The 15744-nt window shown below is 36.8% G+C and overlaps 1 protein-coding gene across 1 annotated transcript; it reads right to left on the bottom strand.

The window, feature by feature from the left end:
- Window positions 1-2744: 2744 nt before the first annotated feature.
- Window positions 2745-14891, bottom strand: DMS11 (Histidine kinase-, DNA gyrase B-, and HSP90-like ATPase family protein). The gene is made up of 20 exons (XM_086571601.1): window positions 14617-14891; window positions 13885-14218; window positions 13727-13801; window positions 13591-13625; window positions 13181-13259; window positions 12975-13064; window positions 12813-12888; window positions 12197-12275; window positions 10344-10478; window positions 8818-8916; window positions 8618-8719; window positions 8392-8538; window positions 7824-7916; window positions 6381-6432; window positions 6154-6265; window positions 5634-5882; window positions 5440-5548; window positions 4022-4101; window positions 3731-3773; window positions 2745-3195 (listed from the first exon to the last, which is right to left on the bottom strand). The coding sequence occupies exons 2-20, from the start codon at window positions 14210-14212 to the stop codon at window positions 3091-3093; spliced, it is 2088 nt and encodes a 695-aa protein (XP_086427727.1). The 5' UTR covers window positions 14213-14218; window positions 14617-14891; the 3' UTR covers window positions 2745-3090.
- Window positions 14892-15744: the final 853 nt, after the last annotated feature.

Raw genomic sequence — 15744 nt, 5'->3', positions numbered from 1 at the left:
ACGGTGTGGCCATATCGTTGGAGACTTAGTCCAAACGGTGTGGCCATATCATTGGGGATTTTTCTACGTCCAAATCCCAAACGACATGACCACATCGTTTTGGACTCAGTCCAGACGATGTGACCAGACCATTTGGTTTTAACAACGAATCCACCCAGAATTCGTTTAAGTTTGGGGTTTTCGAATTTTTCATTCACCCAATCGCATTACATGCATATTCAAACCACAGTGTTTAATGTTAGTGTTAGGATATAGTTTTCATGGTTTAAAATTTAGGATGGTGGAAGAGAAGAAAAAAAAAATAGAAGAGAAGGGCTGAAAAGGGGAAATTCACGTTGGTTTGGGAGGTGCCCAACACAAAACAACTTTTTGGGACCAATGACACACTTGTAATAATTGTTTTTTTTTTTTTGGATTTTTTGAGACCAATGACAAACTTGTAATAATTGTTTTTTTTTTTGTCTGCCCAACACAATATAGGGTCGTTAGTAATAGGACTCATATTATTTTTTTTTAGGTACTTAATAAGGTTAAAATCTTAAAATGTAGCACGAGTTGTTTTTTGATATATCATATATGTGCTAAGTACCGCCTATTATTAGTCCTAATTTGGTGTGTAATGGCTAGGGCTGTCAATGGGTCCGATAACCGAACCGAACCAAACCAATCAAAAGCAGTTTAGGTTTTGGTAATTCGGTTTTAGTTCGGTAATGACTAATGAGTTTAATTTTGAGTACCTATCAGATATTGGTTTGGTTTAAAAAAACCGTTGACTCATTATCCGGTAGGGTACCCGGTCTTCACCCGCCACCCAAATCCACACCGACCCAAAAACAGGCTCTACCCCTACCCCGCCGTTTTTTACGCGGTTGGGCTATGGGTGTAGATTTTATGTTCAAACCCGACCCGTCAAAGCCACCCGACACCGACCGTGTCAAAAGTCATTGACCGACTCCGTTGACAAAAAATTTCAAGACTCAACTCTAATATTTTTGTATTTTGTTTATATTTTATTTTAACTTTTATAGGAATTTGAAAGATATAAGCACAAACTTATGAGTTCAACATCAATTTCAAATATTCAAGTTTGAACATTGGGCAAATATCAAAAGTTCAAATTTAACTTTCAAATTTTGGAGAAAATGAATCATTCATCCTTGTATTAATTTCGAATTCTTATTTTAGTTTATATTTTATTGTTTAGTACCATAGATCCTCGCTCTCATCTTCATTTTATCATGCTATGAAAAATAATCAATTTACAAATGATAAATCATGAGAAAAAAGTTTCAAATTTACATATATGGTTTTGGGTTCAAGTTCAAGTTTTTTTTATTTTTGTTTATTTTTTATTGATTGATTCTATTTTTTTCTCTATGTTGTGAATTGAAAATATATTATTTGCAGAATTAGAAAGTTTTTTTTAGGTGAAATTGGGTTAAAATGATATTTCCACCCGACTCGAATGACCCGCCCAAAACCCGCCCCGTAAGCTGACCCAACAGGCCGGATAATGGTACTAAGACATAACACTTCAACCTGTTCCGCCCTGCCCCATCGGGGATCACTAGATTTGTATCCTCTAGACCCGTCCTGACCCACTATTTGGCCTGCGATTGACCCGGCCCATCCCGTATTACACCCCTAATTTCTGGTGTGCTCTCTACCGAACTAATAAGATGGTATTTTCGTAATATTTATGATTAATTTTGTATAAATTTTATCAATTGTAGTGGCTGAAATTAATCGATTTAATTTAAGATTTAATTGATTTTATAGTTTTCCGGTTCGGTTCGAATCAATTTAGTTTTGATTTGCAACATATATTATCAATTTGATTTGATTTAAGATAAAATATAATATTATCAGTTCGTTTCAGTTTCGAGTACCCAATTATATTATTGTTTGGTTTCGGAGCATCCAAACCGATGCATTGACAGCTAATGATAGGCAATGAAACAAATTACACGTAATTAAGCCGTGGTTTTGATGAGGATGGTCTCCGGTCATCACACCAAAGTTCACCCATTTTTTATTTTCTTCTTTTTTCAATAGTAACCGCTTAGGATACAGTGTGCCATACAATACAAACAAAACAGTAGAGGTTGAGGATGAAGACGATGAACACCCTAAAAGTAAGAGGTTTTGAACATAACATAACAGCCCCGCCCCCAAGAAGTTTCTTTTTTGGTACTAATTCCAATGATCAAATCCTTTCCTTTTCAATTTTACAACAATTTATTTATTCAAACACAACGTAAATATATGAGTTGTAATTACCATAGCTCTGGCCTCTGGATAGTGCCAAATTGCCAACTGACTGTAAACTGGACTGTTGTAAGGAGTAACCGATATTTGCAGGCTAATCTGGCAAGTGGCAACTAATTGAGTGAGTGGTGGCAGAAAGGGGTATGCGGACCGCTCACTCCCCAGCCATACAGTATACTAGTCATAGTAACTACTTTCGAGTTAATCGAACATTATGCCTTAACAAAGAAACGAAAGAAGTGGTCTGAAGCTGAGACGCTCGTTAAATACGAAGGCCTGTGTACAGGTGATGAGACCAGATAATCCTATGTTGACGAAGAGATTGAAGTAAAATAGCAATGATTAACAACTAAGATGGTTACAAGTAACCGGTTTAACTTTTGAATTAGTAGTGTGGAACATCATTCTGATTACATTCAGGGATTTCGCATATTACACATGTACACGAAACTGGAAATGAGTATTGACAGCTCAAATGACTTCAAATCCGACATCTCTGTTCAGAAACAAGAAGTATAGCAAAAAATATACTGCATGTGGATGCTATATATAGCAAAAATATACAAAAGATGACTAACGTATAACTTCTTTTTCCTTAATCGCTTTTTTCTTTCTCCGTCTATTTTCTCATTTACACTTTACAATCTTACAGTAAGGCAAAATGTGGAATCCCCAAACAGATTGTTAACTACCTCCTAGTGCCTAGGGGGGACCTTTATCTACGTACCCGTTCAAAGGGTGACATTTTTTATAGACAAGCTTCCAACAAAACTTCATAAGATATGTTACAGATGTAAAATATGAACCCGATAAGAGTATAATTTACATTTTCTCATTCTTCACAGCGTCTTCCAATGCTTTTGATTCAGACAACAGCCTTGCATACTCGTGCTGGACCTCAAGTAGTTCAATTTTGAGCTGTTCCACCTATCAATGAATTAAAATGATAAGTAAGCATTGTCTGTTGTAGATTTCGGTGCATATGAGAACATTGTCTCACAAGAAAGGTGTTCTTATAATCTTATTAGTTATATTTCCTAACCCCAAAAGGCCATGGTGCACAGTGTTCCCATACATCATATTGTCCTTCAGTTCTTATCTTCTCAAGTCATTATGAATGTGGACAGGAAAACTGCACCACAGCCTTTAATTTACAAAAAAAAAAAAAAAAAAAAAAATCAAAATATTAGTATTCATTAGAAAGACTCGGGTATGGCCCTAATCCAACTCCTAGGGTGCTCTTCCACATAAACAGCACAACTCTCATGATGCAGATAGTAGTCTGGCAAATGGAAACCATAATGGCTATAACAAGGAGAGCCCATGCCACACTTAAGAATTTCACTTGATTTATCATATTAATAAACATGTCGCTCTGAGACTGCTGCATCAGGTTTACACGCAGTAGACAGCCCTGTGACAAGCTACTCAAGTTCAGTTATGTCTATTTCAGGTAAATTACCTTAAGATTAAGCTCCTCTTCCCTCTTCTCGTACTCCAAACACCTGTATAGAAGAACATGAAAGCAATTAAGATTTTTCAAAAACGGCAATCTGAAAGACAAACTTAAACTACTGTGTTCAACTGTTCATCAATATTCCATGTGGGGCCAGTTAATCACTTCTTAGGGCCGGTGTCCAGATTTTATTTAGTTTGCTGCTGAAAACATTATTTATATGCAATGCAGCCAAAAATTGTACTTAGGAAACATAATACAAGCTTTCTAAAGCCAAATATACTGTTCTGTGCTTACTGTGCTTGTAGCTTCCTGTTTTCTTGTATTAGGCTTTCAGCTTCCTCGTCAAGCAACTGGTTCTCAGTACCATTCACAGGCTATCAACAAGACATGGAAAGAATCAGTAGAGAAAATTCTCAGTAAATCAGTTAATAAAAGAGAAGACACAACAGAATTCCCCCAAAGGTAAGAGAAACACAGTAAGTAATACACAAAATTTGTCTAAATTTAAGGTCTTCCAAAAGCATGTACACAGAAACTGATTTTTAGACACAAAACCATATGAGCTGGATCCAAATTAAGTTCCTCCAAGAATCATGTAAACAGTTAATGATTTTAAAGATCAAATTTGTCATTCCTCTATTTCTAATGAGATAAGGTTTTGTAGTAGTCTAAGACTAAATTTTTTGACAGAAACTAGAGCTGCCAAAGGGTCTCTGAAAAACACCAACATTTACAACAATGTAAGCTGAGAAAATGTCCAGACAAAGATCATATACTATGAGGTGTACAAACAGGTACCTTTCTCAAAATGCCCCCCCCCAGACTACCTTGCGTCTCTGGGACATAAATAGCTCTAAAACAATTTTGGCGCTCTAGAGACCATCTTTCACCTTTCTTTTAATGGAAAACTTTTACTAACGTACAGGACAAGTATACAGCTAAGCTAAAGGTGGTAGGAAGAGCAACTATGTGATTCTAGGATATGCGAACTACGTTGGCACCCCATAGGACCACATATTATGAGTGTACCATCCTGATACATTTAGAGGAGGGGTTGCAGAAAGAGAGGGAAACAAACGTGAAGAAGATGTTCACCCTCTATCTTCTAATACTGCTAACCATTTTAGAAACTACTGAAGTCTGAAACAAGCCAAAGAATGCATTGTCATAATTTGCTCTATGTTTTAAGACTTCAAAGTGGATCAAATACGATATGATGTTTAAGAATCCATTCTGGATACAGGCCCATATGACCATTCATAAACTCCAATTCAGTTGGTGCAACCAGGAAGCCTCTCGTGTATTAACAAGCTAGAGTGGGTGAGTTATTACTTACTACCCTAGGTACGAATCCTCATACTTGAGGTGCCACTTCGGATGTGTGCATCCTTGCATGTGTATGTCAGACTACGGCATCCAAAGTCGGGACAATCTTCTTTCTTTTGGGTAAAGACAAAAGATGATCGTCCAACCATGGGGATGATCCTAACAAAAATCAGCTCATTTGAAGATGTCTCACTTGTCAAAGTTGTATTTAAATTTAACATTCATTTAACAGTTTTAGACATCTTTAAATGGGCTGACTTTTTTGTGGAATGATCTCTATGGTGGGGAAATCATCTCAACAAAAAATCAGCCCATGAACTACTCATTGTGTAGAGTTCAATCAAGGGATGTGAATTCAGAATGTGAACTGAAATCTCATATGGTACCTGTACTTCCCAAATATGCCTCTGACCGCTGACACAATCTGCCCCTGGTCCTGCTTGTCTTTTCACTCCCTCATTCTCGATCACATTACCTTGTCTTTTCCTCTTCATATTTACTCCTGTTTGTGTTTTATGAATAGAATAAATAAACAAATAAATTTGTTTCTCCCCACAGTATTGTCTATTTGTACATTTACCTGGTGCAGAGCTGGTTTGATTGTTTGCAAGAGCCTCCCCTGGTCTTCCGCCAGAAGATCGAGAGAGAGAACGCGCTGGGAGAATCTCTAAGCGATCTACCTCCGGAAGCTAATCTTGAACTATCAAGAGCCGGAGAACTGGGAGTCATTGTTACAGGTTGCAGTCCACTGACTGCTTTAGATGGAGGAGTCCGTGCTGTGGGAGACTTCTTAGGTTGATGATACCCAATTAATCCACAGTGATAATCCCTACAGAATTACAGGAAAAGTTGATCAGGTAAGAAGTAAAGCATGTACTTGATCAGTTCCATATTTTGTGTATTTAATGAAATTCGACTAACAGGCAAGAAGAGAATGACAATAACGACAATAGCATAAGATTACTAGATTAAAGATAGACCTCAAGGGTCACAAAAAATAAGTGCGCTTGAATGTGTCACAAAGATTAGAGAAAGATTTCTGCTACATGATCAAACACATAGCACAATAAATGTGCTTCAAAAGATTTTATTTAACTTACCAATATTCCAACGTCATGTCCTTCAAACGGGCTTCAAGTTTTTGAAAAAGAGATGTCTTCTCAAAATCTTGCTTATTATGAGTAGGTTCAATGAAATTGGCCTCCAGTACACCTAACAAACACTATTAGAATATTCAGTAAAGTGAATTTTAAACATGGATTTAAGTTTTATGGTCAATCAAATCCTTAAATATGCAACAGGAAAAAGAAGCAAAAAGTTTCCTCACCAGCTACACCCCTGCCCCTATTGTTGCTCTGACTCACAACACGCCAAAATGGCTGCAAAGAAGTTATGGAGAAAGAGTGAGATAAATGTCCCTGCTCTTCAATGTCAATAAAACAAGAAAATCTACACGACATCAAAAGGGAGATAAATTTGGTCTGAACTGACAATTATAGGGACACATTACTTCTTACTAATTAATGACTCGCATGATTCATCCTGCATATTGCTGAAAGTGAAATTCATTAACTATTGACGCAGGAGAACATCCATAAGGATTTGCTGTCTCAACAACAGAAAAGGCCGACAACGGATCCTCACATACTAAACAAAGGAAAGATGGAGAGAAAAAAAAATTGCCCATGTCAGAATTCAGAGAACTGGAGAAAGATTTATGACATTGTTTGTTATTTGAAGAGCTTATATGTGGATAAAAAATGCCCACGTCAGAATTCAGACAACTAGAGTAATAAACCTTCCCAAAATAGAAAGTTAGCACCAATAGCAGATAAAATTGTTTATCTTGAGGAAAAGAAGAACTACTTAAGATGACTAGGGAGCTCGATTTCAAGGAAGAAGAGGATAAATAAGTCCCTGTAGAGCTTAAATAAAATAAATCTCTTTAAAGTTTGAGAGAATGGCGAGAAAGGAGGAGATATGATGGAAATGAAAAATGTTTTGTCAAGACTGACATTGAGAACGAAAATGCATTAAGCTTTCTCCACCAAATTGCTACAGTTAGAAATAGAGTTATCCACTTGAATATGTTTGGATTACGGGTAAGGAAGTCTTGTAAGAGAAGAGCTTAAAGAGGGAATTGTGAGATTTATCCAGATTTGTTGTATGGCCTTGCATATCCAGACCTACCATGGACGAGTCAACTGTTGGAAAAATCTATTTGCCAGAGAACGGACAATTGGAAAAGAGAGCGAAAGAGGTTTGAGATGCAATTGCAATTATAGAAGGGAGTAAATGTAAGTCCCCAGGACTTCCTATTATGCTGGACAGTCGGTGAGAATCTCATAGAGTCATAGGCATTATATACTGTCAAACTGGAAAAACCACTGGCACCAGCTGACACTGGAACATGATGGAAGCAATGGAATTTTTCTCCTCTCATATTCCACGTTATACTACACAAGCATAAAGCATTATTCCATTTTATTTAAAACTTCCCAATAATCTCGCTAAAAGTCCATGATACAGCTATCAAGAGAACAATAAAGTCAACACACTCATAACGGGACTATCGAATGAATTGAAAACTTACCCCTGATGTTCAACAAGGTCGGGTTTAAGTTCTCAATTCATTTGATTGTCATACCCCTGACCTTGTTAAAGTCGCGTTAGTTTGAGTATTCGCAAGAAAAGTTCTGAATAAACTCTCTTTCAAAACCTAAGAATGACCCATTGAAGTGTGTAATTGTGCATAAGTACATGAAATTACCATTATAAGGCGGTTCTTGTGGTAGACACTAAATCCATGGATATTCACATGTGGAGCATCCTTCAAAAACCCTATGGTAGTAATAACTGCAGCCTGCAAAACCAAAAAAAAACGCAGTGTAACTAACTGAAGACATGAGCATGAGGCTTAATGGCTTATATTATCAAAAAACCATCTCATGCAGACAAAACATTTCTACTATGATTTATGAAGGTTCTTATGGTTCCCACTTCCCCATATGCTTACTATTGGCAAGGACCCATGAGCCAATAAAATATTCTCTACAGAAACCAATTTCTTTTAATTTTAGGTTGATTGGCTGGCATATGTGTTCACTAAAAAAATAGAAAAAAGTTGAAAAAACCTTTTCATATTGACAAACCCAAGGAACCATGAATCCAGTGGAGTGAACACTGTCAACTCAGTAGATAATAGTCAAACCACGTTAATATTACTATATTAAAATAGTGCATAGCTTTGAAGTTGATAAATACCACCCTCAGCAGATATATAAGAAACGTACTGCAATTCAAGCAAAAAACCAAGTATTCTATATCAATTCACAAACCTCTGGATCTTTACCAATTTGAGGCTTGTACAAAATGCATTGGGGAAATTTGAGATCATTAGCAATACTATGATGCTCAACCACTTTCCCGCGCAATATTATTCTGAAATGCTTTGGTACCTTTAGGTACAAAATGGCCGAGTATACCTGTTATTCAATAAGAACTACGTTTAGCAGAAGAAATGGACTTCTGTAGAGATTATCAAATACTATACAATGAACCTACACGAAGGGAATAAGGGAACCGGGTAGCAATATGATGTTGGGTAATCATCTTTCCCTGGTGAGAAGTTTTAACAACTGTAGGAGCTCCAGTAATCAGAATATCCTACAACCAGCAACTCAGAAATCATCATCAGTACTATATATTCCAATAGAGAAGGAGGGGGGGGGAGAGAGTTAAAAAAGCTTTAGAGAATAGCTAACCTCAGCGTCAGATTCAAAATCAAGCTCTAAATTTCTTTCATCATTGAACCAAAGATTGTAAATAATAACTTTGGTGCCATGATGTCCCATGTTATCGAACTGCCAAATGAATCCAAGAGTAAAGTAAATAAGACATTTTAAAGAAAATAGTTGCATCAAGATTCAGTATGATTTAAATGAAGCCTCATAATGCAACATTAATACAGAAATGTAATACTGATGAAATTCCCGTTGAAAGAGAAGATCAATAATATCAAGAGAAATACAATCTGAAAAGTCAAAATTGATTCTAGCCTTTTTTTTGGCAAGCCTGTTTTAAATGAGATCAGCAACTCTTTGATGCTGGCGGGGTTCGAGCCCCAAACCTCTGGTATCATCACCCAAAGGTTTTACCAACTTTGCTAGCTTAACTCTCTCCTAGATCCCATGAACTTCTCTGGTGCGTTAATCTTTTCATAGAACTATGTTCATGGTTCAGACGAAGACAATCATGCTAACTCGACCCAACTGTTCACACCAACCCCATAGAAAACATGCACACGCACAGACACCGTTTAACACAAAACCTATACAACACTTTTTATACAATGTTTAATACAAAACTCCTTAAAAACAATGAATTAGGAGCTGATTTTTTGTGGATGTGTTCTATATGCCATGGAGATCGACTCCACAAACAATCAGCTCATGTGGAAGACCGTCTCCATGGTGGGAACATTTCATCCACAAAATGTCATCCCTTAATTCACCTTGTAGGGTGCGGTGGGAGGGACTGAATAAAACATTGTATAAAGACTGGTAAATGGAACCTGGAAGCACACACACTCACCCAGCATATATATATAACATCCTATGGTGCAACAGGCTCGAACTGGAAGAATGTAACTGCTACACAAGTAGACAAATTAAGTGACAACTCAAACATATATACAAATGCTTGTCAATTTGCCAATGAGTGCTTGACTATGCCTATAGTTCATCCACACAGACAAATTTGGCACATGGTGGAACACCTCCAAAAAGTGTACATGTAATTCCAGGATTAAGTGCCTTTTGGAATGCGAATGTTCTTGCACATGCTTTCTCTTTTTTTTCCTTTTCTTTTTCTCTTTCTACTTTAGGTAAGACATGGACTACTAATAAGAGATAAGCAGGATGTGATATCCTACACTACAAAGCAAGCATGAAAAAACTGAAGAAAACCAACAAGAGGGAGACCACATAAACACTAAACGACACCAAGAAAGTTACAACAGGCTGCCCATGAAAGAATCACAGCAAAAAAAAAACTACCAAAAGAAATGTCTCTCCCGATCTTTGACCAGGAATATGACTTGAAAGGAAACTAAAACATGATGGATGTTGAACAGTCTAAATGATGAAGCCATTTCCAATGAACTTAAGCAATACATTCAAGAGGCACTTGACTAAAACGGTGGACTAAAAACAACAACTTGACTCCAACACTCATACTTCTGGTCAATTTACACAATAAAGCCATAACCAAAAATGATTTGCATGCTTACTTGCTTCAGCAACTCAGATTCTGTACCATATGGTGACCACTGTAAGAGCATAGACATATTAGATGAAAAATGCTCTGCGCTATAGGAGCTTAGGCTTTTTAATTTGCCAGTTGATGCCTCAAACTCATAATCAACCTGCAACCCACAAAGTGAACATCACTTTAATGCATATTAAATCCTGAAAGAACAATAAACAACTAATTATCAAAGGAAAAACCTTCACTCTGAGAATAATATAGGTACAAATGAAGCATATAACAAAATTTACAAGGCATTGCACAGCTAAGTTACATTGACACGGACACATGTATCACTACCCGATTGTCACTTACACGCCCTGAAGCACATGTGCTGGGAGGTGATCGTGCGGCGCACATGATCGTGCAGCTCGACCAATACAAGCATGATAAGCATTGGTGCTCAAGTATTCTCATGGATAGCCAAGACTGAAGGTTACCCCATTTACCTACAGTCAAATCCATCCTCGGGTAAACCTGAGAGCAGACTAAGCACACTTGTCTCATATCTTGAGATTGGAAAGCCAATACCTCATTGCAACGAGGGATGTGATGATGACACACGACCGAGCAACAAGGCATAGCGCGGCGCGCTAGGACATGGTATTTAGAAACCTCTCTACCCAACGGACCCATGTAGTCAGGCTCCAACTGAGCTACGTCCCTAGACCTGTCCTAGAGTTATCGGGAACCCATGACGCACCCTTCAGTGTCGTCGTGAGCTGGTCCTGGTATCCCACCAGGGAAGTTCCTTGCATATGGTCCGTAGACGATGAGGAGAATGGGAACTCATTCCTCCCTATATATGTCTAAGTAAAATTTTCACTAAAACCAAAAGGGGACATTGACCACATGTTTAAATAGGTCGACTAAGTTGACTTTAGTCACTCCGTGAAACACTGACCACATGTTTGACTAGGTTGACTTTAGTCACTCTATGACACCGACACGAATACGGAGTGTCTGACACAGCAAGTTGTGGGAAACGACACGGGGACACCAATAGTAGTATTTTTTATATAGAAAAATTATTGACCATCTTGGCAAAACCATGACAAAAAACCCATTTCCTATATTTTTTTTATGTAGTATTATTCATGCAATTTCTTAGGAGACGAAAAATGTTATTGCTGGCAAATTTGACCTTTGAGTCCCTTTTAATAAAGTTTCTAATTTTCTACCACAGATTTTTATGGCAAAAGAGAATAGTAATACTATATTTCTGGGATATTTCTTTGCTTTAATTACCTAATAGGCATTTTTTATTTAAATTTTCCACTCCGATTTTAGTGGTGTTAAAGAACATTTTGCACTGATCTGATGTTTTTATCCATGTCTACACACGTATCCGTGTCGACACATTTTTTTTTGTGGGGTGTTGATGTAGGCTTCTCCTCGTGACTTAGCTGCACACACAGGTGTAATAAAAACATTCTAGTTGGGGAGATTTGATTTCCAAGTTCACAACAATGAACGGGATAGATTGGTTCAAAATCATTACATTCCTCCATTCCTTTGATAAGTTGAAATAAAACTTGAGGGAATAAGAAATCATTCAACTATAAGTTACATTTTTGACAAGGCCAGCTTCTCTTTGACTTCCAGACAAACTTCACATGTTAGAGAGGGTCCCTAAAAACTGTATATAGAAACAAATGCATTTACGGATATTTGTATCAATTTGTTCTTTCCTTTGCTTACTCCCTAGGCGATCCCCTCTCTCACCCTTATTGTACCGGCCCGTCTACATTTTTTAGTCGAGATAAATACATTAATACTTAACCATAATAACAAAAAACTTAAAAACATCAACAAAAATATAGGGAAACTACTTACAATCGGTACGACTATTCTATCATGTCCTGTTTGCCTCAAAAATGTGTAAGAAAGGAGACCAACACTTTGAGTCAATGTCCTGATAACAGAGAAATACAGGTTATTAAAATACCTAAATCAGTGAAGCGTAATCGGAAATAGACATGTGCGAAGTAGAACTTCAACATCTATACAAAATTAAAGTTCAAATACATGGCAGATTTCAGTTCTCATTTGCAAAATTAGGGAAGTTGTTCAAGAATTTTTTATTACAACATCCAGAAGAGAACTGGCTAACACTAAAAACTACAATAGAAAAGTTAGCAATATTAACAAAAGTAATATGATTATCAAGTAAAAATCTGTATAACCAAAACAAGATAGAAGTCAATGGGCACAGGAAACCATAGAAACACTGTACAATTGGTCTAGGGGAACCGCACTTGGGAATCTGCGGTTTCATGATTTATTTTCCATATAAATAGATGAGTTCAGTTGTTGTTTGTTGATGCTACTTCTTGAGTGTTCTGAGGTTTTTGAAGATGCTCAAAAAATTGTCATGCACCTCTTGATTTATGGGAGACAGCCAAGCAAAAAAAAGATCTAAGATTCAATTAAACAAAGATAGCAATCAAACCTGTTAGAAGTGTGGCGGCTGAAAACAATAGCATCTGCTCCAAGTCTCATAGTGCTTGTCTTAAAGCCATTTCCATCTGAAAGGCTACAAGCCCACAATTAAATATAAAATAAGCAAGTATGAGCAAAACTACATGTAAAAGGACAAGTATAACATTCTTACATTGTCCAATGGCAGACTTTGATTTCTTATCTGAAAAACCAAAGCTGATACAACGGCGCATTGATTCTGGGTCCATTCCACCTCCATCATCTTCTTATCGCCAAGTACCAAGTTCAGATACACAAGTATTATAATGGGAACATATCTAGTGGTAAAAGTATAATGTAAAGATTCCAACATAACTCAAAGAATCACTAGGGAAATACCCTGAATAATTAGAGCTGGGCACCCATCCCTTGGATTTATGGTTTTATCAACCATGACAAAAGAAGCTCCATTTTGCACCTATAATGCATATCCAGAGCAAATCTGTTGTTATACAATTTTGATGATCCAGAATAGAATTCAATAAGCACATATAGGCATATAGCAACAGTACTGAAATGGTGAAAGAAGAATCAATTACATAAAAAAAAATCTAAATGTCATGGATTATTTTTTTGGTGAGAAACACAGTTTCTACCAATTGTAAAACTAGATCAACTAGGTGCAGCACAGCATGGAAAAATGAAATGAACCCCAGTTGCAATTTAGTCATTAGGTTCATTTGAACTGAACCAAAAGTATAAAGCAAGAACAAAGACCATCAGAAACATCAATCTGTAGAAAAAATTACCTCATCAAGTGCATTGTCAAGCAACTCTGCTATGGCTGCAAAGAGATCCAACAAAACGGTTACAAAAACAGAAATGCACTGAAAGAGTCAACAAACTAAACAAAGAAGAAGAAACTTGGGAGGCATTTCTACCTACCACCAAAGGCCCATTTGTGTGAAGTAGCATTTGAGTGAAGAAACTTGGGATGAACACGTAAATGATTATGTCCACCTGTAACAATACGAACATGAAATGCAATCAACAACCCACCAGGCCATAAGACACCTTTATCCTATGATAAAATAGCGGTGTACCTTGAAGTGCCACCTTGGAAGCCTGTGCATCATTATAAGTCCCAGCTTTCCAGAATTGACGGCATAAGGGTGCAGGAGGCAAATTTGAAGCAAAGTCAGATCCATTGGTTGCAGAACCGGCTTGGACAGTATTTAAAGCATTTGAACCTCCATTGGCTTGAGACGCTTTCCATGTACTATGAAATGTCGATGTCTGATTCTCAACTTTACGCTTCTTTTTCCTTTGTGCAACACTTGGGTTCAGATGAGGCTCCTCTTTCACAACTTGCATTACTGCCTCCCCAGTATCATCATCACTACATAGATCTACAACTTCTGTAAAGCTCATCTTACCCTGCAACACAAACAACCATCCAATTGAAGACAGAATCAGATAATCTTATAAACCGGTAGCGCGTAGGGGTAGAAGTGCCACTTTCTTCCGAAATCCGATATTTTTTGGCAAACAACTATAAAAAAGATTTAAGTGACACAATGTGGACAATTTCCAGAACTTATATACCAAGAAACATAGCTAAAATTGTGAACACCCTTAACTGATCATCAATAATTCAGCTTAATAACCAGAACCAGTTCCAAAACAAGTTCTCCCATGCCCCCAATTTGACAGTTATTAAGGAAATGCAGCAAGTAAGCAAACATATCCTCACTTCAAACATGCAACTATTAAAAAAACAACAACAACAATAATAATAATAATAATAATAATAACAACAACAAAGAAGAAATTACCTACTAATGAGAGATGTCTATGAAGAGCTTGAAAATCCAATAATCCACAGCAAATAATGACAGTCAAAACCCTGAACTAATGAACTACAACAACTTTTAATGAAAAGGTATAAACCCAAAAGGCAAAAGGGGAAGAACAAAGATGTGAGAGAAAAAAATAATAAAATGACAGTTAAGACCCTACAATTTACAATGCAAGCTGTTTACAGCTGTACTTTATAACATTACAGCTGTAAACGAGAAAGTTGCCGTAATTAACGGAAACTTTCGATAGTAACGATGAAGAAATATTTACTCGGGAGTTTTGAGGGGACCCAAAAATACGATTGGATTAGAGTGAGAAAACTTTATCGAGATTAGTATTATTTTTTGGACATTGAGATTGAACAATTGAAATCGACGGCAAGGACCGAAGTTGAGTTGCTAAGAGTGAAATCTGTTAGTGGCATTTCAATTTCAGTCAAAAAGTCCCCAATGTGTTGGAAAAAAAAAAAACGGTAAATAGTGTTGGTAGTTATATGGTAAATAAGTTGATCTTTGTATCATAGTTCTGTGTCCCTAGCTTAAATTCTTTTGAAAAAATAATGAATTGAGGAATACTGATAATTTCATGCATTTATGGATATATCATACATGCATTGAAAAACTATAGGTTAGATATGTTAGCTCATATTAATATCTTAGTTGACGCTCCAAAGGTGAGTGATTTCCTCTAGAAAGTAAAGTATGGGCAGCAAGACTACATAACAATTTGTAGTCGGATGAATCTGACAAAAGTTGTCAATGTACTTTAGATGAAGAGAAGGAGATGACTTGGTCAAGCTTAGTTGTTAATCGAGTAGATTTGTAACCATGTGTGTTAATTGTTGCAATGTATGTCCTCTCTATATATAATTTAGATATTTCGAAATTCAAATATATTCTCTTCGTGTCAAATTTGAAATGAAAAATAGTGAACCTTTCCATTTTATAATAAGTATGGCTTAGTTAGCCAGCCTAACTTGGCATGCCCCATTTTGGGGCTAGCTTGGTGGCATACGAGTCCAGCCCAATGACAAGGGTCTCATTAAACACATGTTTTTGGGTTAACAATTTAAATTTATTAGACTTTTGGACGTGGCAAACGAC

The sequence above is a fragment of the Coptis chinensis genome, chromosome 1, assembly GCF_015680905.1.
Source record: "Coptis chinensis isolate HL-2020 chromosome 1, ASM1568090v1, whole genome shotgun sequence".
Taxonomy (NCBI): Eukaryota; Viridiplantae; Streptophyta; class Magnoliopsida; order Ranunculales; family Ranunculaceae; genus Coptis; species Coptis chinensis.
This window is presented reverse-complemented; position numbering and strand designations above follow the sequence as displayed.